The sequence below is a fragment of the Diabrotica undecimpunctata genome, chromosome 3, assembly GCF_040954645.1.
Source record: "Diabrotica undecimpunctata isolate CICGRU chromosome 3, icDiaUnde3, whole genome shotgun sequence".
In the NCBI taxonomy this organism is placed as follows: domain Eukaryota; kingdom Metazoa; phylum Arthropoda; class Insecta; order Coleoptera; family Chrysomelidae; genus Diabrotica; species Diabrotica undecimpunctata.
Window position 1 is genome coordinate 3436517 of NC_092805.1, and position 22147 is coordinate 3458663.

General features: G+C 33.8%; 1 protein-coding gene across 3 annotated transcripts in view; it reads left to right on the forward strand.

Moving 5' to 3' along the window:
- Eip75B (Ecdysone-induced protein 75B) overlaps nucleotides 1-22147 on the forward strand; it is a 395498-nt gene that overhangs the window by 204469 nt on the left and 168882 nt on the right. The window contains exon 1 of one of the 3 annotated variants that reach the window (XM_072525093.1): nucleotides 10666-10976. The exons of the other annotated variants lie outside the window; for them this stretch is intronic. Coding sequence (XP_072381194.1) covers nucleotides 10835-10976 — 142 coding nt within the window. The 5' untranslated portion in view covers nucleotides 10666-10834. Of the gene's footprint in view, nucleotides 1-10665; nucleotides 10977-22147 lie in introns of those variants that run through there. 3 annotated transcript variants of the gene reach the window in all.

Sequence of the window (22147 nt, forward strand, 5' to 3'; positions counted from 1 at the left end):
AGGTGCATTAATTTTTAATTTTATTTCTAATTTACCTTATTCAATATACAAAATCAACAAATGTAAAAGTATTTTTTTATTTACTTTTTCTTTTAAATGTATTATTTAATTATTAGAAGGCCATGAATCTAAACTTGGACATAATTTTTAATAGCTACAAACATTTTAAAATTACATTTTTTTGCATATCTAAATTTAAAATCACTTTCCTCTTCAGTATTAATTAATAATTTTGATTTTTCCTATCTACCACTTAATATTTTATAAGATTATCTGTTAATGATTTCTATGTGATGCATAACCTTCAATGAAGAATAATTTTTTTTCGTAAAATTATTAATAAAGAATATTTCCCATTTTTTGCCAACTTTTTTAGACATGAAACGGAAAACTTAAACATAACAAGTCAACATGAATAAATATGAACCTTTTAAAACGAGTAAATCGGTACTCACCGAAGGGACCTCAGACGTTCAGATACAATTAGCGTCTCTTTGTAAAGACAATGAAGTCGACTTTACTAAAGTAACAAGACATTTACTTAATAACACAGACACTACACAGTACTCCCCTGAGTTAGTGATAAGTTATAGTCTAAAAAAATCATTATGAAATTGACTGGCCAGTGTGAAAACTAGTGCCAATAAAACACAAAACAGACACAAAACATTTTCTTCGTTGAGACTTAAAATACTGATTAATAACAATAATTATGGGAAATTTGTATGTTTATAAAAAGAGTTTTTTGACATTATGCTTGAATGATAATATTTGATCTGATTATATATACCTATATACAGTTGTGCTATGCTTGGCTATTATGCCGGTCCTGGCAGCTTTGGTAGCTGTGATAATTATACAACAATAGAGTATTTACAAGGGATTATTCAGTTTTACAGCTGTTATTAAAATAACTTTTATAATGAGACACTAAATTTATGGATACAGTATAACTAAAGTATTTTTATATATATTTGGGTATCATATGCAGCAACTGAAACTTAGTTCGTAAGATTTTATTATGCAATTTGCAATTTATTTAAATTTTGCAATGGATTGTATATTTTATTATCTTTTATTTTGTGACATTATGTAATTTTAGTAAATTTTAAATTGTTATTGATATTTTTCTGTCATTTTGGAAGCTTTGTCCATAAAATGGTACAATTTTCAGTGACAATAAAGCATATTTTTATTCTATTCTATTCAGCAACGACACTTGATACATATTTTTTATTTGACAGTTACATAAGAGGACTCTAAAACTATAAACTATTTTAAATATTTCTCACGCACTACGGTGTTCCTAGTGATTACTTACAAACCAACGCACGGCGAAATGAGAGTGAAAGTATTTAAATATATACATTTAACGGTTGTTGGCTGTTGTCTAATGAGAAGAAATTGTTTTCTATTTTGTACTATTTTTAAAAATCGTGTACCGTATACCTATAAATTATATATTATAGTACAGGTCTAAACGATTGACGATAAACGATCGCGTAATTTATTTTTTGAAATCCATAATAATATGTCAAACAAAATCAATATCTTTGCCTTTATCCCCCCGAGAGAGAGAGGTACTTTAGAAAGGAACTGCAAAGTTAAAGGGGTTTTATTATTTCATATGATCAATGGACCCCCAAATATGGAAATCCCACGGAATGCTACCATTTAAAGGGTGCATGTGAATTGAAAAAAAAATCAAATTGACTTTGTCCTCATTAGACAAAGATTTCGTAATTATATACTATCTGCCAAAACTTACCCTAGAGCAAACATCGGTTCAGACCATAACCCCATAGTAGTCACATTACGAACCAAATTGAAACTGATTAAAAAACCCACACAAAGTAGAATTGATATTAAGATATTAAGGGAACCACAAACAAAGGAACAAACTGTAAAAACTCTTACTGAAAATCTACGTAATGCCCAAGAACTGAATAAAAGTTGTTATAACATTGATCAGAAATGGGAAAATTTAAAAGTATCAATAATTAAAACAGAAAATGAAAACTTAAAACCAAAGAAAAGAAAACATAAGACTGGATGACTGAAGAAATACTATTATTAATGAATGAAAGAAAATCATTTAAAACAAAAAATCCAATTAAATATAATGAAACTGGTCGATTAATTAAAAAGAGAATAAAAGAAGCTAAGGAGAGAATGTTACATGAGCAGTGCCAAGAACTAAAAGAAATTGAGAAAAAATATGACTTTTTTAACATGCATAAAAGAATTAGAGAATTAACAGGAATGAGAAAAACACTTCAAACTAGGCAAGTAAGAGATGAAAGTGGTGCACTTATAACAGATATAAACAAAAATGCAGAGATGAACACAATATATAGCACAACTTTTTGAAGACAAAGAGAGAACAGAAGCACCAAAAGAATTTAAGGATGATACTGGGCCTGCCATTATACGAGAAGAAATTGAATATGCAATGAAACAAGCTAAAGGTGGTAAATCTCCCGGGCCTGATGAAGTTCCTATCGAATTACTCAAAATTGTGAATACTGAATCTATTGATCTTCTTTTGGATCTATTCAATACCATATATAGAACAGGTATAATACCTAAAGAATGGCTCCAATCAACATTCCTACTTCTACCCAAAAAAGCCAATGCAAAGAGTGCAATGAACATCGCACCATAGCCTTAATGAGTCATGTCTTGAATTTGTTTTTAAAAGTAATTCACTATAGAATACATAAGAAATTAGATGAAGGCATAAGTAATACACAAAGGGGATTTAGGAAAGGACTGGGAACACGAGATGCACTGTTTGCAGTAAGTGTTCTTTCGCAGAGATGCTTAGATATAAATCAGGAAGTATATGCCTGTTTCATTGATTTTGAGAAGGCATTTGACAGAGTGCAGCATAATAGGTTTAAAGAAATTTTATTAAATAAAAACATAGACAACAGAGACACTAGAATGACATGTAACCTCTATTGGAAACAAACAGCAAAACTGAAAGTTGAAAATGAACTAACCGAGGATATTCAGATTCGCTGTGGGGTCCGCCAAGGGCGTATTTTATCACCCTTGTTATTCAATTTATACAGTGAAGCCATCTCAAATTTAGCGCTTGCCGAGGTCAGTGAGGGCCTTATAGTAAACGGTGAGCCACTTATTAACATAAGATATGCCGACGACACCGTCCTTCTGGCAGGAACACTAGAAGAACTGCAACACCTTGCTGAACAACTAAATATATATTGCAACGATTATGGATTAAAAATAAATTTGAAGAAAACCAAGTTCATAATATCTACAAGAGCACAAAACATCAAAGTTAAGCTAGTACTAGATAATACAGAAATTGAACAAATATCTTCGTACAAATACCTTGGAGCATGGACCACAGAAGATACTGATCAGACAAAAGAAATAAGATGCCGCATTGAAATTGCACGGTCAACTTTTAATAAAATGAGAAAACTTTTTTGTAATCGCGATATCAATATATCGCTCCGAATAAGAATGCTTCGATGTTATATTTTCTCTACCCTTTTGTATGGGGTTGAAGCTTGGACACTTAAAAAATCTAACATTAAAAACCTAGAAGCATTCGAAATGTGGTGTTACCGACGTATTTTGAAAATATCATGGATGGATCGCAAAACAAACGAACAAGTTCTCAAACAACTAGGAAAACAATGCGAAGTTTTAAAGTCCATAAAAATCAGGAAATTTGAATACTTGGGGCACATCATGAGAGGTGAAAAATACGAACTACTAAGGAATATGATGCAGGGTAAAATCAAAGGCAGAAGAAGCGTAGGAAGACGTAAAATCTCGTGGCTACGCAATCTCCGTAAATGGTTTGGATGCAGTTCAATTGAACTATTCAGGCTCGTAACCAACAAAATTATAATTGCCTGAATGGTTTCCAATCTCCGATAGGAGCGGAACTTGAAGAAGAAAAATAAAAATCCAATAATTGTCATAATTTCAAGTATTTATCTTATAATACTTAATTATGCAAAAAACAAAGTGATTATTATTTATAAAGTACTGCAACAATAAGGGATTTTAGCAATTATCTCGATCAATTGTGTATGTATTTTAACTCAGAAGTTCGCTAATTAAAGAATTTTTTAAGATACTACAACTTTTGTTTGAAACATTTTTCTCTAAAACTGATAAGAGACGTTTTATAGGCACAAAATGATTTTTTTACCTTTTATGATTGTTAAAAAAAAGCAAAGTCAGCTGTAGTATATCTTCAAGAATTTGTCAGTAACCCTCATATACATATACCTTTTAGAACTTTCAAAAACCTGTATAAGATTTTTCCTTTATTGGCCTACTTTTAGTTTTCTCATCTACAAAATATAAAAATTAAACTAAATCTTGTAGAAAAAAACCGTTTATTTCAGCACCGAATTACTTTGATAGCCTCATTGAATAAGTTTCAGCAGAAACTAATTAATCATTTGCAACATGCATGCAATTGCATATCATAACATAGTTTTATAACACCATACCATAATAAAATTAGTTATGACAATACCAAAACAAACTTTTTAAAACTTTCTTTCATCGCTGCATGTTGCGGTAGGTCATCGACATAAACAACCATCTATATCACGTGCAGTACCACCGTTGTCATATAATTGGCTTAGAAAAAAGTGAAAGTACTCTAAGCTGTTACTACATTCGAACCGGCGGCGCCCCTTTCTCTCCTCCAAAAATTCTCACACGGCCCACTCCATTAGAGTACTCCAAGAATAAAATACGCTATATCAAGAGTGCGGTGACCGACCGAAGGATAAATATGAGTTAGTGGGTCAACAATAAAACAACTCGGCGGTGTTGCCGAATCACTGAATTATAGAATGTTTAATTAAAATTTGTCTATCAACAATAATTAAGGATGCGTCAGTAAAGATATCGTTGTTTGGTGTTTGGTCAAACACATTTTGGGATTCGAAATTAAAACATTTGTTCAGCTAAAACTCATATATAACTTCCTCTTCTCCTATTTATTTGCTTGCATCCTCGTGCGTCCGCCAGCACATTCGGTAGTATTGCAGTTCGTCTAGTTCTAAGCAATGGTACAACACTAAAAAATTTTTTTTCCACGCGTTTGTATAGCAGCGCTTAGTCTGTTTGTATTATATATCTATGACCTAACCTAACTTCTAAACACTTCTAGGCTCTTCTCACTGTTTCTAGTTTCTGTGGTCTTATCCATTTCAACGTTTCAGCTACCGCTGTCACAGAGATACCAAATATTCAACATCTATCATAAAATTTTAACCGTTTAGGTTAGCTTGAGGACAATATTTACAGTATTTTATTAACGGTTACAGTTAGGCGTAAACAATTTATTATAATAACTGCAAAAGTTATGGACTGTTCCTAATATACTCATATTAAAATAGAAACTTCTTTATTATTATCTATGTCTTTATTACTATGCTATGTAAACTTCTCTATGTTTATATCTTGCTTATAACAATATGAGTTTCCAGATATATCTTTTCTAACTATTTACCACCGTCCTTTCCTAGTTCTTCCAGAACTTGATACTCAACGATTTCCAATTAGATCAAAATTATCAAAGTTATGAAGATATTGATCTGAATTTGAATCAATTGAACATCAAGCTAGTACTCCCAGAGAAGTAACTAAAGAAATTCAAGCAAATATGAGACCAGACGCATATGAATTGATCCAAAACCAATGAGCAAAACAATTTTATTTTTCTGAATTAGAATTTATTTAACCATTATAAATAAAACCAATAATATTAAAGTTATTTGATACTGTGTGGTTTTGCCAAAAAATCAACTATATCTTATACTTTTATCAACAACAATAATTATAAAATAAACAAAAAGAAAAAGTAATGTCTGGAGCAAATTAATTGGACCAAATATTTAGTCAGCGTTACCACTGTGTGGTGTCATCCTTATGATTTAAAATGCCATCAATTCTCTTTGGTGTAGTATCCATCGCTTACCAATATTTGGCAGTAATCTGGTTGAAAGTTATTTCAAATTTTCCGAAATTTACCTCTTAATTCAGGAATTGTCTGAGCTGGTGTAGTTCTAAGTGCATTTTCATTTTATGCAAAAGAGTCTCGATAGATCAGGATTGCTTTAAGGCCATTTTAAAACAGGAATATTAGTACCTGCAACCATGATGTTATGGATTTCGCTGTATGGTAGATTGCGCTATCTTGTGCAATATAAATCTCTCATTTGGCAGTTGAATTTTATTAATGAAAGGCAATAATTGCTCTTATAAAATACTTTTATACTTCCTAGCATTAACAGTGCCATCAATGAAAAGAAAATGTTCATCTCCTTGACAGGACATACAATCCCAGACCATTACAGATATCGGGAACTTAACCTTGCTTAATGAGATAAGTGTTTCTTGTTAAAACTTACCTGTTGGCTGAAAATGGCTCATTTTCAGCCAATCTCTAGAAAAAGCTCGGCAATCTTCTTTAATAAGTATCCAAATAGCACTATCGGTAGTCTTTGAAGTACGACCAGCTTTAACTTTTGTTAATATCATGATGATCAGGAAAACTTTAAAAAAAATTTATAAAAAGCAGTACTAAAATTTACCTATTTTGTCTAAGTATTAGCTTGCCTATGGAGCTGAATCATGGGCATTAAACCGGAATACTATAAATCGACTTAACGCGTTTGAAATGTGGACATTTAGAAGATTGTTAAGGATTCCATGGGTAGATAGAGTCACGAATACTGAAGTGTTAAGGAGAATAGGCAGAGAGAGGGAAATGGAAAATACAATAAAAGAAAGGAAATTGCAATATCTCGGACATGGGATGAGAGGCGAAAGATACAACATCTTGAGACTCATAATTCAAGGAAAAGTAGAGGGTAGGAGAAGCGTAGGAAGAAGACGCGTTTCCTGGTTGAAGAAACTGAGAAAGTGGTTTGGTTGCAGCTCAAGGCAATTGTTCAGAGCAGCTGCCTCGAAGGTCAGAATAGCCATGATGATTGCCAACCTTCGTCGCGGAGATAGCACTTAAAGAAGAAGTAGCTTGCCAAACTTTTTTTACAAAATATAAATTTTTGTCAAAAACGTCAAATCCATCAGCAATAACCGGAAATATAGTCTAAAGCTAGAGTTGATATTTCATTTTTTTATAACTTCCTCCTCCACTACTCCCAACTGACTGAATTGGAGCTCCACATTTTGAAGCTTTGTAAAGGACTCCGTTCAAAGGCGAAATCATTTTTAAAACTTCAGTTTTTGATCTTTCAAATGTCGCTAATAAGATTTCTTAATTGATATAAACAAACCAGCTATGAATTACAAAAAGAGGAATTAACGCTTTTCGAATACAAACAAAAATCATTTTTCCCCGGTCAATAGCAAAAAAGGTATTCATAGTATTTATAAGAAAAAAATTACAATGTTTTTGATATCAAGTTAATTTTTTCTGACTTACATTATTGCAAAGCAAATTTGTTTACAATAAACAATTTAAATAACCCTTCAACTTATTGATAAACCACTCTGAAATTTTGAGGATATTTTAATACTACAATACCCAAATTTCCACGCAACATCAAGGTTGCGGGTTCATTTTGGTAATAGTTATATTTATTGAAAATTAGGAATTCTTAAGTTTTTTTGCAACAAGTCAGTAAAACAACATTCATTATTCGCCATTTAAAGCTTTAAACGTGATTTATCAAATAAGTTACCTAAAATGTATGTCAAAATACATTACTATTATATTTAATTAACTAAGAACTCCAAAATTAGATATTAGAAGACTGGAACAAGCTGATATACATAACAAACTCCAACAGAATATATACGAAAACTATGATAAATTAGATACTAACACCTAACGAGATAAACCAACAATGGATAACATTAAAAAACTGCCTACTCGTTCCATGTAAAGAGATATTAAAAGAACCGATAAGAAAAAGAAACAACTGGATGACCGACGAAATACTCGGCAGGATGGACCAAAGAAGACAAGCCAATAACAAAGACAGTCACAATTACAAAATCATTAACAATGAAATCAGAAAAATGATAAGAGAGGCAAAACAAACTTACTATGAGGAAAATGTAAAGAGATAGAAGATCTTTAGAAAAAATACGACCTATTCAACCTACATAAAAAGGTTAAAGAAATGGCAAGGCGACAAAAAAGAAACCACAACACAACTCTTTTAGATAAAAATGGAAATACTATGATAACGACTGACGAAAAGCTAACACGATGGAAAGAATATATAGAAGAGCTCTTCGACGACGAAAGAGGAAACCTATAAGACATATCTTCCGAGGACAGAAAAACAAATATAGAAATTACAAAGGAAGAAATATGCTATGCACTAAAGAACACCAGAAACGGAAAAGCCCGAGGCCAGATCAACTGCCTATTGATATCCTTAAAATAATAGAAAGTGAGTATATGGATGTCCTCTTTAATGAAATTTATCAGTCGGGTGGCATACCCGACTGATAAAGAAACTTACTTTACTTTGTCATGTCTGGATCCGACTACAGTTTTTCTGTCCAATATCGGGCTACGTCTACACCCTTTGTATTTGCGAGCCATAAATCATCGAAGGTGCACTGTGATGGGCAAAGTCTGCATACTCGCAGGTGCTCCACGTTCTGTATTTCCCCACATTCACAACGTGCGTCGCTGTCTGTCTTGATGCCCCATTTAATGAGGTTCTGTTTTACAGGGGCAACACCTGTGCGTATGCGATTGAGTGTCCGCCAGGTTCTCCAGTCCAGGTTCATTCCATTAGGTCGTTTTGGATGTAGGAGGAATATTTCGGGTGGTTCGACGCTGACATTTCTCATAAACCTTTTCCTTGATTTAAGTCAGCTGATTCCTGGCGGTTCGTCAAACCCGTATAATTGGTGCCTTTCATTGAAAGTTTGCCTGAACTTCCCCACATATTGTGAATCGCATCTACGGTTGTCTGGTGATGCGAATCCAGCTACGCGGTACAGTAGGGGTATAGGGGTAGGCTTCATACAACCGGTAATTATTTTACATGTTTCATTTAACGCACATACTTGGGTTTTAGTATGGTTTGGCTTTAATGAGTTTTGTTTGTAGTAAGTTGACATCATGTTTAAAGCCTCTTCCATTGTCGACTCTACTTGGGTGAGTGTTTTCCCCTTTACGGCTATACCAAGGTCATCAGCGTAGACAAAACTCTCAGTCTGAGGGTGCATTGGTTGGTCGTTGGTGTAGATGTTAAATAAGGACGGCGCCAGAACACTTCCTTGAGTAGGCCATTTTTTTGGGTTCTCCATCTGCTCTTCTTTCCATTTAGCAAAACGTAGAAACGTCTATTACACAACAGTGATCTAATGATATTTACCAGGTCATAGTCAAGCACAGTGTTATAGATCTTAGTTAGCAAGGTTCTGTGGTTTATCGTATCATAGGCCGCTGTGAGGTCTATCAAGGCTACTCCCACTATCTCTTTCTGCTCAAATCGCTCCTCTATGTATTCTGTTAGGTTCAGCACTTGGCCTGTGCATGATTTACCTGGTCTGAAGCCTGCTTGTTGTGGTACTAGTTTTGCATCTAATTTTTCCTGGATGCGGTTTAAAATGAGGCGTTCATACAATTTATACAAATGGAATAGCAGGGATATCGGACGGTAGCTACTCGATAATTCAGGGTCTTTCCCAGGTTTCAGAAGGGCTACTACTTTTGATTTACGCCACAGTTTTGGAATCTGGTAGGTAGAGCGACAGATGTTAAATAGATCGAGCACCCATTGTCTCGCTTTTTGCCCGAGGTATTTTATCTGCTCTGTTAGGGTTTCTGATAAAGAAAATCTGCTCTGATAAAGAAAAAGATGGAAGTATGATGTTGAAGCCGATTTATCTAGAATTGGGGTACAACAATGGGAAATAGAAGCGCAAGATCGTAGAGGATGGAGGGCGTAGTGGGTGCGGCGAAGACTCACCCCAAGTTGTAAAGCCAGTGAAGAAGAAGAAGAAGAAGTGACATAACCAATAAATAGTTGGCCTTAACATTTTTTATTTGTCTTCTAAAAAAGAAAAATGCTAGAGAATGCACCGACCACCGCACCATAAGCCTGATGTCTAACACACTTCACAAGGAGAAGAATCTCATGGATGCGTAACTGGAGGGAATGGTGCAGATGTACATCAATCGAACTATTCAGAGCGGCAGTATCTGAGCATCTAAGATCAGAATACCCATGATGATTGCCAACCTCCGTCGCAGAGATGGCACGTAAAAAAGAAGTTATTACATTTGTCCCTTGTACTTTCTTATTTTTCATATTTCCAAAAGTTATACTAGGTTCAGAAAAAGGAATCATTTTCTTAACCCTCTATAACTTCATATATTGTATATATGATGAATCATCAAAGGAATATTCATCATATATACAATATATATATATATATATATATATATATATATATATATATATATATATATATATATATATATATATATATATATATTAGATATTATATAAATAAATATGCAATGGTTTGTTTCTTTTTTCTGCTTAGTAAGTATTTACTGTCTGTGATTTCTCTGCGAAACGGCAACAACGCGTCTGCAACATGTAAACGTCAAGCAAACCTAACAGAGTTGCGCACACAGCTCATATTTGAACATTCGTCTTGTGTCGTTCTCGGCTAGTACATTTTAAACAAATTTTTAAAACAAAAAACATTTTTCTGAGTGAAAAATCGCACGTATCACCGGTATGTGAAGTTGGTTGAATCAGAAAATTGATATTATATCGTAATTCATTCATCAGTGTTAGGAAACTCTGCAACAAATTTGCAAAAAATGACGGTCAATGAATATAAGGAAACTGCTTGTGCCACTGCCGGACCGGTTGAAGATATGGAGATTGAAGAAAATGTTATCAACTTTACACAACAGACTACAGAGAACGAGAACGAGAATCTACTAGGAAAAGTTTTAGCTGGTGAGATGCACATTATTTTTTAAATAAAACAAAAATTGCAAAAGTGTATAAATTTTATGCGGTACATTTTTTTTTTAGGATCTATTGTCTATAAATATAATGGTCCAAAATAATATTGACGCACTGATATAAATATATGTTCTGTTATTTACTCATTTATAATTTCAAATTTATTAACATTTTTCTTCATAATTTACGTAAATATCTATTAAATCTCGACACCATTACCTGCCCTAACCTAACCCAACTTTTGCGAACCACCAAAAATATAACATTTATAATAATTCCCGGATTGAAAAATCCAGAACAACAATCATCGCTTATTAAATTAAATCATTCCAATTTTGCTTTATTAGGAAGTCATTTGTTAATTCCTTGTTTTCTAAGCGAATTAGCCTCGTTCGAGTGCTCGGCGCAGGTTCTGTTTTCACTTTTCAGTTCGCGTAAGACAGTATCTAGGGCAATAGTGGCACGGTTTGAGGCTAGTTCATTCACCTCGGCCTTCAACGCATGATCTGTCTCTTACCGTTGCTGCAGCCTTCTCTCTCTTTCGTTCACTCACTTTTATTCCTCTAACTGTGGTAGAGATGGAAAGAACCGTTACCGAATGTGTTCTAATTTATAACAATCAATATTGCATGCTTTGTTTTTGGTAAATAATTAAGACTGATTTGTGCCGAAGTTCTGCTAAGCCAATATATTGAAATATGTATTCGGATTTTATAAGCTTGTTGTAGATATAATGGATTTAGAGATAAGGAAAAACCAAAATCCAAGTAACTCATTCAACCAATTATGTTGAATGGAAAAAGTGTTCGTTCTTTTGATGTAATAAAAAGAATTTTCTAAATCATTGCTTATTATTGATGTGATTTTATTATATTGTGATGGGTTTCACTATACTTATATTCTCATCATCTAGAACACTCCAAATAACTTTTATGTTAGCAAATTGCCGTAAATTTTTCCTAAATATACAACCGTTTGATGAGCTTGTGCAGAAACCGCTTGATTCTTCGATATCTGAAAAATGCTTTTCAATTATTTTGGTCAAAATCTTTTTTTCGTTTCTTGAGCTAATAAAAATCCAATCTATTGGAATGTTGTCTTCATTTATAAGATATTCATCGAAAATATCTAAAGTAGCCTATTAAAAGATAATAAATACAGTTATTTTACATGCTCTCACTTTTTCCGTTCGAATCTTTTCTCTTCCCACATTATCTAACAAAACACGTGACTTCATTAAAATCTGCTGCCGTCACTTTCCATCTCTATATTCTAGATCCGTGTCACTGTGCGTAGCCTCGTCGCCGGGTTGTCGATTCTCGGTTCTTGCCGAATAGACTCACAGGAGAGAGTATCGAGGTCGATGGCCCCTCGGAACGAGGCTAGTGCGTTCACCTCGGTCGGCGGCCGCAGAATCTGGGGCAAGATGAAATTAAAACTGGAGGTTGAATGTTGAATGCAAAAACAGCACATGTACCTCGTTGCGGCCAATGGAACGGTCCGCTTCCCCTCTATTTAACCTCGAACTGGAGTTCAACAAACTCTACAGGCTATATAGGTTACCTGAGTATCTTTACGACATAGCGTTATGTGCCTAGCGTTATCGCAATCGAAAAGATATGCGAATTTGGCGAGAACTGTCTAATGGTACGACGTACGGTGGCTTATCTGTTAAATTTATTGTTGCTTAATATTGGGTCAGTAGTGAAATTTCTTATTTAAAAAAAAATTGCGGATGGCGACAAAACATCTATTGGGACAAAGAAATTATTATTTTTAACTCTCTTTCAAAAATATATTCATGTTCATCAAAAAGTAGACTGAATTTTCATCTATTTTTGGTAGCAAAAAAGCAACAATCTTGTAATCTTCTTCTTCCTTCTTGTATGTTGGCTTTAAAGCCTGTTTCTTCTTCAATTTTCTTCTTTTGGTGCCTATCCTCTGTGGATGTTGGCAATCATGTTGGTTCATACAACTTTGTTGACAGCTGCTCTAAATAGATGTATGGTAGTCATTCCTGCCCACTGTCTCCAGTGTTGATGTTCTTCAACCACGATGTCCTTCTGCGCCATTGAGATCTTTTGCCTTCTATCTTCTATCTATAATATTAGCCTCCTAAATTGTTTAAATTATCGCACCATCTTTTTCTTGGTCTGCCAATACTTCTTCGTCCATTTGGTGACTTATCTCATGCTATTAGTACTACCCTATCCTCTGTTATTCTACTAATGTGTTCGTTCCACTCCTGTTTCCGTTTTGTCACTCATCCATTTATGTCTTCTATATCGCATGCTCTTCTTATCTTTTCGCTTCTCTCAATATCCAACAGACCTGGTTTGTATAATATTGATTGGTATGTTTCTTTTATACAGTAGGTGTAAGACGTCTTCGACTTGGATGCGATCGAAAGGCTTCGTCAGGTCTATAAAACATAGATATGCTGGTTTTTTGTACTCGACGGCCTTTTCTGTGATTTGTCTTAGTACAAATACTACCCATTGTAGTATAAAATGGTTATATACAATGGTTTTCTTTGTTAGCTGGGTTAGCTATCTTATAATTGGGTATATTACATTGGTATTGGTATCTTGAAACATTATACGGAATAAAATTGATTAAATAATGGTAAACAAGAGATTCCGTAAGGGATGCCTATTAGCTAAAAGTTACCCAGGGAATGTATTCCTCCCAGATAGCCTTGTTTTAGGCTTTTACTTGTTAAGAAATGGGAGGGACGGCAAGGATCGAGGTGAAGGTGGTTGTAGTCAACTCCTGGAAATGATCTTCCCCTTTGCCGATGGTCGGTCAATCGAACGAAACATCACAAAACAAACGATTTCTTTTAGAATTGTTTGGGCTTGACTTGGATATCGCTCATAGTTATATAATGGGAGTTGATTCCATTTGTAGAGATATTGGGATTTCCAAGTCGACGGGCCAAGGGGAAGGTTTTCGAAGAGGGGATGCCGGCATTAGTCAGCGACTAAGCGTTCAATAAAAATCAGCTCAGTTTAGTAGGTAAACCTCCAATACCAGCAATTTTAATTATTTTTCGGAGCTGCTATTTTTTAGTCACCCTAGTGCATTGGACTTTATATAATTCAATTATCCAGTGTTCTATGGCCATAAGCTATGAGCCATTTGTCTACCGTTCTGTGACGACAGTGTTCACAACACTAGTGTTTTTAGTATTCATTATGATACTCTTTAAGGTTTTCTAGATTTGTTTTAATATGGAGAATCTTAAGGATTCATCAATGTCTTTATACAGTTATTATTGTAAGATTTGAGAGTTTGAATGGTCTTAAGGTCCAAGACTCCAATAATTTTCTTCCAGTTCTTTGCATCCTGTGCTAGGGTTCTCCAATCTTGTACCCTCAACAATTTCAGATCTTCGTTTACCGTGTTTAGCCGTTTTCCCGTGAGTTAAACAGTTTAATTTTTTCGCAAAAGCTTTTATGCGCCAGCCAACAATATCGTAGATTCTTCTTGTTGCTGTGCCCACGTTGCCCATTTTACAGATATTAACAAAGCTTAGAAGCACAGTTTTTAGGTTGCTAAAATGGTTCCTGAACCTCAAATTTCTATCTCTTCTTTATAAATCTATTTATAAATAAAATTGAATCATTTTAGAGCATTAGGTAGACTATTTTGTACTACTGACTACGATTTACATACAAAAAAATCTAACGTGCTAAAATCTCACTGGTAAAAAACACTTTTGTTTTCATTGCTAAAACATGGTGTCGTCGAACTGTTCTTCTTTGCTTGACGGTGAAAGAGAAAGTCATAAGAGCATTATAAAATATTTTTATACGTTAATAGTGTCAGTGTTACGGATTCTTATCTGGTTAGTTTTCACTTTCGGTTCGAGGCATTCTTCGCGATCTCTTCTTACTCATACTTTCCAATAAAATACGTTGACCTGCAATCTGCACATTTGAGACCATTCTTTTTGCAGACATCCATTTATTCCACCAAAGGTATACTATTGGTTTTAATAGGAACTTTAGGCTTGTATTGTGGTAAGACTTTGGGTCTGTAAGCAGATTATTATTATTACTATTGTGAGGTTAACAAAGATATTTAGTTTATTTTACAAGAATCGATCTTGTAGCAAATGTTAATATAATTTACTCCTTATTTTATGACTTGAAGCTATCTATATAGCTGCATACTTTACTGTATATATATATATATATATATATATATATATATATATATATATATATATATATATATATATATATATATATATATTCGTCTGTCATTCTTTGGCTCGTGCTCTTTTGTCCGCTACGAGAAGAACCGTTCCATCTAGATGAAGAAGAATCCTATAGGATGGATTTTAAAGAATAGGCAAGTCGTTTGTATAGACTTTTGGTCATCTAGGAACACTACGAGCCTTTCATAAAGGAGTCTTCCATACACCTTGCTAGACTATTCCTCGGTCTGTAGAATCTTGACCTTTTTCGGCAATCATGATTATGATTCTAAGAAGTAGGAAAATAGCAAAGCTTCAGAGCAGCATTTATAAAGTTTATGATTGGTGGAAATATAGTCAGTGGAGTGAATTTTTTTAATCTTTTAGTTTAATCTTGAAGTTTGGGTTGTTAAGTTAGTTATATCGTTGATTGAATAACCCATTTGGGTTATTCAATCAACGGTTATATCCAGTTACTGTTAGTTAAATAAAAGTTACCAGATTGTGACTGGAAGTCCATATTTAAATAATTCCTGCGTTTCTTATTTTGGGGACACCATTTAGTGGTTGATTGGAAGATGGGGATGATACAAAGATATCATATTACACTCTTCAGCTCTGTTTGTCTCTTCTTTCTTTACGTTTTTGTTTCTATTTCGTTTATGTGTTCTTCTTTTCTCCCTTATCATCCATCCCTTTAGAGAAGGAAGAGTGGAAGTGGTAAGAAGAGACATAATAGAATCAGGTACAACAGACACATAGATATAACAGAAAAATTATCAACTGTGTCGACGTATATGCCGCAATTTCAAGTATGTAATACAAAACATCACGTAAATTATAACAAGCTCGATTCATAATCAACTGTCAAGATTCCATTTACTTACCATGTTTGCCACAACAGGCTTGGTATAAAAACAGAATTGTAATCTGACATTGTAACATCGAAAGTGGTTACGATATCCGCAGAGCGAGACGAAAATATATAACGCACATACGGGGGAAGTGCAAGATGGTTTTAGTTCCAACTCTGGTTTTTTCCACAGATTTTATTGAAAAGGAAAAAATATGTTTTAAATGTTGTGTCTTTTATTTGTAGGTTAATTTATAGTAACTCCAAATAGATGTTAAATATTAGTAGGGACAAAAGACAGCCCTGTCTTCTTCTTCTACTTCCTTTTCGTATTTCAAGCTCTTTAGAATTATCGCGGTCAATCCTGATGTTTGCACTATAACGCCAGTAAAGATTCTTAATAATACGTAGGTATTTTTCATCAACAACTACGTGCTGAATAATGGCTAACATCTCGATATGTTTTCCTTGCTCAATGGCCTTCTCAAATTCAATAAAACACGTATAAACTGGATGGCCGACGTCTCAGCATATTTGTACCATAACTTGAATACTAAATAGCATCCATTGATGTTATCAAGGAACCTTGTTCTGGGTCTTCCTTTTCTCTGACCAATGGGTCTATCAAGGAACGTTTTTCTAGCCGAGTCATTTTGTTCCATCCGCATTACATGAAGTCATTTATTCATGATAGTTTTTCGTCAAGTTTGAAACAAATTCTAACAAACCTTAGTCAACAAATACTTTACCTTCTCCAGTATGTGTGATAATCAAACTATATCTATATGGCCTTTGTATTTTTGATTTTTCATCTAATCGTATTCTATACGCTAGAAGCGTCTCATAGGTCAAGCTGTTTAGACACTATAAGGCTTTATTGCACTTAAGGCCTTTATTGTACGTCGCCATAACTGTGATACCACGCATGTCTGTAATAATTAGACCAGTTGTTTATTTGGTACTCTGTCAGAGGTCTCCTTCAGGTTAATAAATCAAATTTGTCTTATAGTATATCTATTATCTATTGTGATTTCCTTTTCCACATTTGTATTCTCACGGCCTTCAGTGAATGATTTGTCTTTTCCATCTGATATAGATCACATCAGAGAACCTATAGGATTGAGATGGACGAGCCCAAAAAAGCAACAAATGGAAACAGGAAGGGAAGGCCTATGTAAAAAAAAATGAAAGAATAAAGGGCCTTAAAGCTCCAGTAAACCCTCCACGAGCATTTGTAACCTGTTTAACTCTCCAAACTTTTCTTACAAGTCTGATTCTTTTGTGCTTCTTCCAAATGAACTCTAATTCGTGCAATATTTTCCACAATTTGTTCCTTCTGTTTGGTAAAAATTCTTAAATATTAGGTAGATATTTATCATCATCATCCTTGCAATCGCGTGGGATTGTGGCTCACGTCTAAGCGTGTAATAATCCTATTTTTTAAAGGTGGATTATTTCCTTTGTTCATTATAATTTGCTATGTTATGTGTATTCGCGACTGTATTGATCTTCTTGCATTTTTTTCGGTCCCTGCATTGAGCTTTCCAATATATAATCTTCATGGCTTTTATATCGTCTTCCACGTCAACTATCCATCTTCTTTTTGGTCCTCCTCTTCTTTTAAGCCATAGTGGAGTCCAATTGGTCAGTCTTTGAAGCATGTCTTGATGTGGTCTTCTCAGGATGTGTCCGATCCATTCTAGGCGGAGTGTTTTGATATATCTGACTATGTTTTCTCATCCTCCCTTGTTATGTTGAGGCCTAGTATAGCCCTCATTTTTTTTTTCGTGAAAGTTTAGTAAGCTTTCTTCCTTTTTTTACTTAATGTTATTCTTTCCATAGCATACATAATAACTGGCATAATTAAGGTTCTGTTTAACTGGCTCATTTTGGTTATTACCAAAAGGTGATCTGTATTAGCGTTTGCTCCTCTGTATGACCGTGCGTCTAGTGCTTTTTGAGACAAGTTCTGTTGTTGCTAAAACATGGTTTATTTGATTTTCATTGAGACCTCCAGGTTACTTTGTATTTTTTTGAGTATTCGAGTTTTGTTGAAAGAAATACCATATACGTATCATCATCACTGCTGCTAGAACCTTCCTCTGGTATTCCTTTGATGCCATTTGGTAACATCTTCCTGACATTATTATCTGCACTATCTCTTCATCTTAACCTTGATATACTTCTGTACATAGTTCACACAGTTTCGCCAATAGAAAACTTATAGCGTTCACTTACTTTAGCGTATACTTACTTTAGTCTGTCCTCAGTCGTGTAATTTAATTTATATTGCTTTGGATTCATCCAACCCTAATTCTAATACCTTCCTGTAATAACCATTCTAGTTCGGTAAAACTATTACTTTTCACAATTATTTCATCATCCAAAGATATCCAGACGACTGAGTAAATAATTACAAAAAAATACAAATTCTTTGTTCTCTACATCAAATACCTCAACGGCCAACTTACACCTTACCTAATTCCACTTTCTTACGTAATTATTCGTCCGAATTTTCTTCGAACTAATCGCTCCGCCCTGGTATTGGTGGCCGTGGATAAGTGAAATGAATAAGTTGGCGTACATACGACCTCAAAAACAAAAAGGCAATGCCCTGCTCTCGCTGCGAGGTACACTTCGACCTCGATAAACGAGCTTCGCGATACGGCGCGAGGCTAGATTATCTCGCTAAAGCACAGTTGCCAAATGGCTAAAAAATTTTGCAAGAAAGAATTTTAGTTTTGTTTAGTGTACTTTTAAAATTATAACTTTAGTAGAGTGTATAAAGGCTTTATCGATCAATAAGGTTTTTAATCAAAAAGTATAAAAAATAGTTTTAAATGTATTTTCTGGTAAAGCTCTTAAATTGTGAAGCGATATAAATATATGCTTGGAAAGGTGATAATTAAATAATTACAAAGTAGGGCAGGGGTGGAAATTCCAAATTATAACTTTCTTAGTATTACCCTTATATCGTATATAATTGAGGGCAGTACCTAAGTAAACACGACGATGCTTGTTATCATTTCCTATTAATACCAATAATAAAATTTACAAAAAATATTTATTTTCAGGAAAAATTTTTTCAAAAATTGTCTAAACAAAGTACACTGTTAATTTGTTAATAAATGTATTAACCAATAACATACTTGTAATGTACGGAAAAATAATATACGTACAAATTAAAAAAAGATGAAAATTCATCAGCAAAACCAGATGTAGAAAATTCTGCTGTATGTGAAAGAAACGTGGAATTGAAGGTAAAAAGAACACTCACGCGTTCAATTCTAGCTACAAAAAATAGGTTTTCTTTTTTATTTATAACTAGAACCATATCTTGCTTCAAATTAGTCCTAGAACGTTCTACAGTAGACCATTTTAAAGGTAATTAATTGTTCTTCCTATTAAATGTACTACTGTTTGCATTTTCATGTTCAAAAACTAAATTTATGGTCATCAGCAAAAATAAAATTAGAGACGTGCAACCGCTTATCAAGAATACACCAGTGGACCGAGTAAAACAGCTTACCTATCTTGGAACAATAGTAAACGAACAATGGGATCACTCACAAGAAGTAAAATGTAGAATAGCGAAGACCATGAGTGCATTCAACAACATGGCCAAACTCTTTCAAAGCCACAACCTTAATCTGGAGATAAAAGTAAGGCTCCTACGATGTTCTTCTCGATATTATACTACGGAGTTGAATCCTGGACACTTCTGAAGCAAGAAGACTATACAGAAGACTCCTGAGGATATCATGGACGGACAAGATAACCAACGAGACTGTACTACAAAGAATGGGGAAAGAAAGAGAAGTGATGTATCCGATTAAAAGGAGAAAGTTAGAATATCTCAGACACATAATGAGAAATGCTGTAAACTGTTTAAACTGTTTGCAAAAATACCGATGTCACCTGCATAGCGGATGTTGTTTAGGCATTCTCCATTTAAAAGGATTCTATGTTCGCCGTTTTCCAAGGCTTTACTAAATAATTCCTCTGAATATAGGTTGAATAGTATAGGTGAAAGTATACATCCTTGTTTATGTATATTTGGGCTTTTGTTAGAACATCCATCATTTTTCGGTGTTGAACTGTGTCAAATGCTTTTTGGTAGTCCACAAAGCACGCAAGTTATATCTCTGCATCTTTGGAATAATACCTGTAGACTAAACAGTGCATCTCTCGTTTCTACGCCTTTCATGAATCCAAACTGTGTCTTGTATTCTCTCTTCGCATAGCTTGTATATTCTGCGATGTATAATTTTAAGAAAAAATTTTAGTGTATTTCTCATTAGACTTATTAGCCTATATTCTCCGCAATTTTTCGCTCCCTGTTTCTTTGGTAACGTAATAAATTCTGAAACTAGCCAATCTTTTGGAATATTGCCTGTGTCATAGATATTATTGAAGATTTTACATCGTATTCTTAAAGATTCTTCATCAAGAAGTTTAAGAAATTCAGACTGTACTCCGTCTGGTCCTGGAGCTCTCCCTTCTTTTAGTGATATTATGGCTGCTCTTATTTCTGCCACTAGTGTAGGTGGTCCTGTTTCCGTAAATATTGAAAACTGGTTCTCCCTCTCATCAAAAAATCAATTTCGTATGTAATTTTTCCAAGTATTATCAATACTCTCTTTGTCCACGATAACCTTTTCATTTTTAATGTAGGTGGCAGTATTCTTTTCTATATTGTATTTTTTTATCGTCTGGGTAGCGCAGTCTACAGCATCTTCACTCATATCGGGATTTTTAATAACTGCTTTGCGGTCAGTAATTTTGGATCCCTTAGTATCTACAGAATTTGACGTGAATTTTACGTTCGTTCACAAACGGAGAAGTAAAAAAAGAATTCGACAAAAAATACATTCCAACATGGCATTGTATCGTCGGTAGAAATTTCGGATCATACGTGACCTATCTTTTCATTGTCATTAACAAGTTTACTTACTCTTTTGTTTTTACATTTGACTGTAATTTTTTTTACCTTTTTATGCACGTTGAACTCGTTGTAGTTAGTTTCTAGAATTTCGATTTCTTGGCATGTTTTCTCCAGTTCTTTCTGTTTGGCTTCTCTGATCTTTCTCTGTATTTCTCGTTGTAATGTTTTATACATAGAGTTATTGTTCCTGTTTTTCCTTCTTTCTTCCATTAGCTGCACAATCTCTGTCGTCATCCATGTCTTATTCTTACATTCTTCGTTCTTCATAAAATTGTCTTTATTGTCGTCTATTGTTTTATTAAGGGATTCTACCTTCTCTTCTGAGCTTTCCGTTGTATTATCGACTTCTTTGAATTTTCTATTTATAATTGTGCTGACTATTTCTTTTACTTCACTACATTTCAGTTTTCTCATGTCATGTCTTTTTTTAGTTTTCCTCATGTTTTCTTTAACCTGGTTCTATACACGCCCACTAAAGGATTGTGGTCAGGTTGAATATCAGCGCCTAAGTAGGTTTTAACACTATTAAACTATTTCGATATCTTTTATCTTTTCATTATTAAAAGTAAACTTGGGTGTTTAAATTAGTAGGTTGGTAATTGTGTTTCTATAGATTTTGCTTTATTTTTGTCAAAATAACCTTATTTTTCTTGTTGTATGTTAATTTGTTTGTAAAATTGTTAACTGTTATTAATTATATCTGTATCAAAAAGAAGTAGTTCTTTAAATTTTCTAAAAAAGGGCAGGGATCGTTTTTTTGGGTTTTTTTTTTTTGTTTTTTTAATATATTTTTGGCAAGAAAAATTACTTTTGACTTTAGAAGGTGACATTTCGATAGACAATTTAATTTGAAACAACTTTTCCTTAACTGTATATGTACGAACAGTGCATAGAATTTGAGTTAACTGAAAAATGGACTAATTCCTCCCTTTCATTTGGTTGTCCATTGGTACTATGAAACAATAAAACTTCTTAAACGTTGTAGTTCCTTTCTAAAGTACTGTTGTGAATTTATTAAAAGGTTCAATATTTATAACACTTACGGATTTAATTTATTTCTTTATTTATATTAACTTATCTGACAATAATTTATTATATCCGTACGTACAAATTCGCGAGCGCGGGTCTTGAGTATTAACTAACTCTCCATATAAAAATGT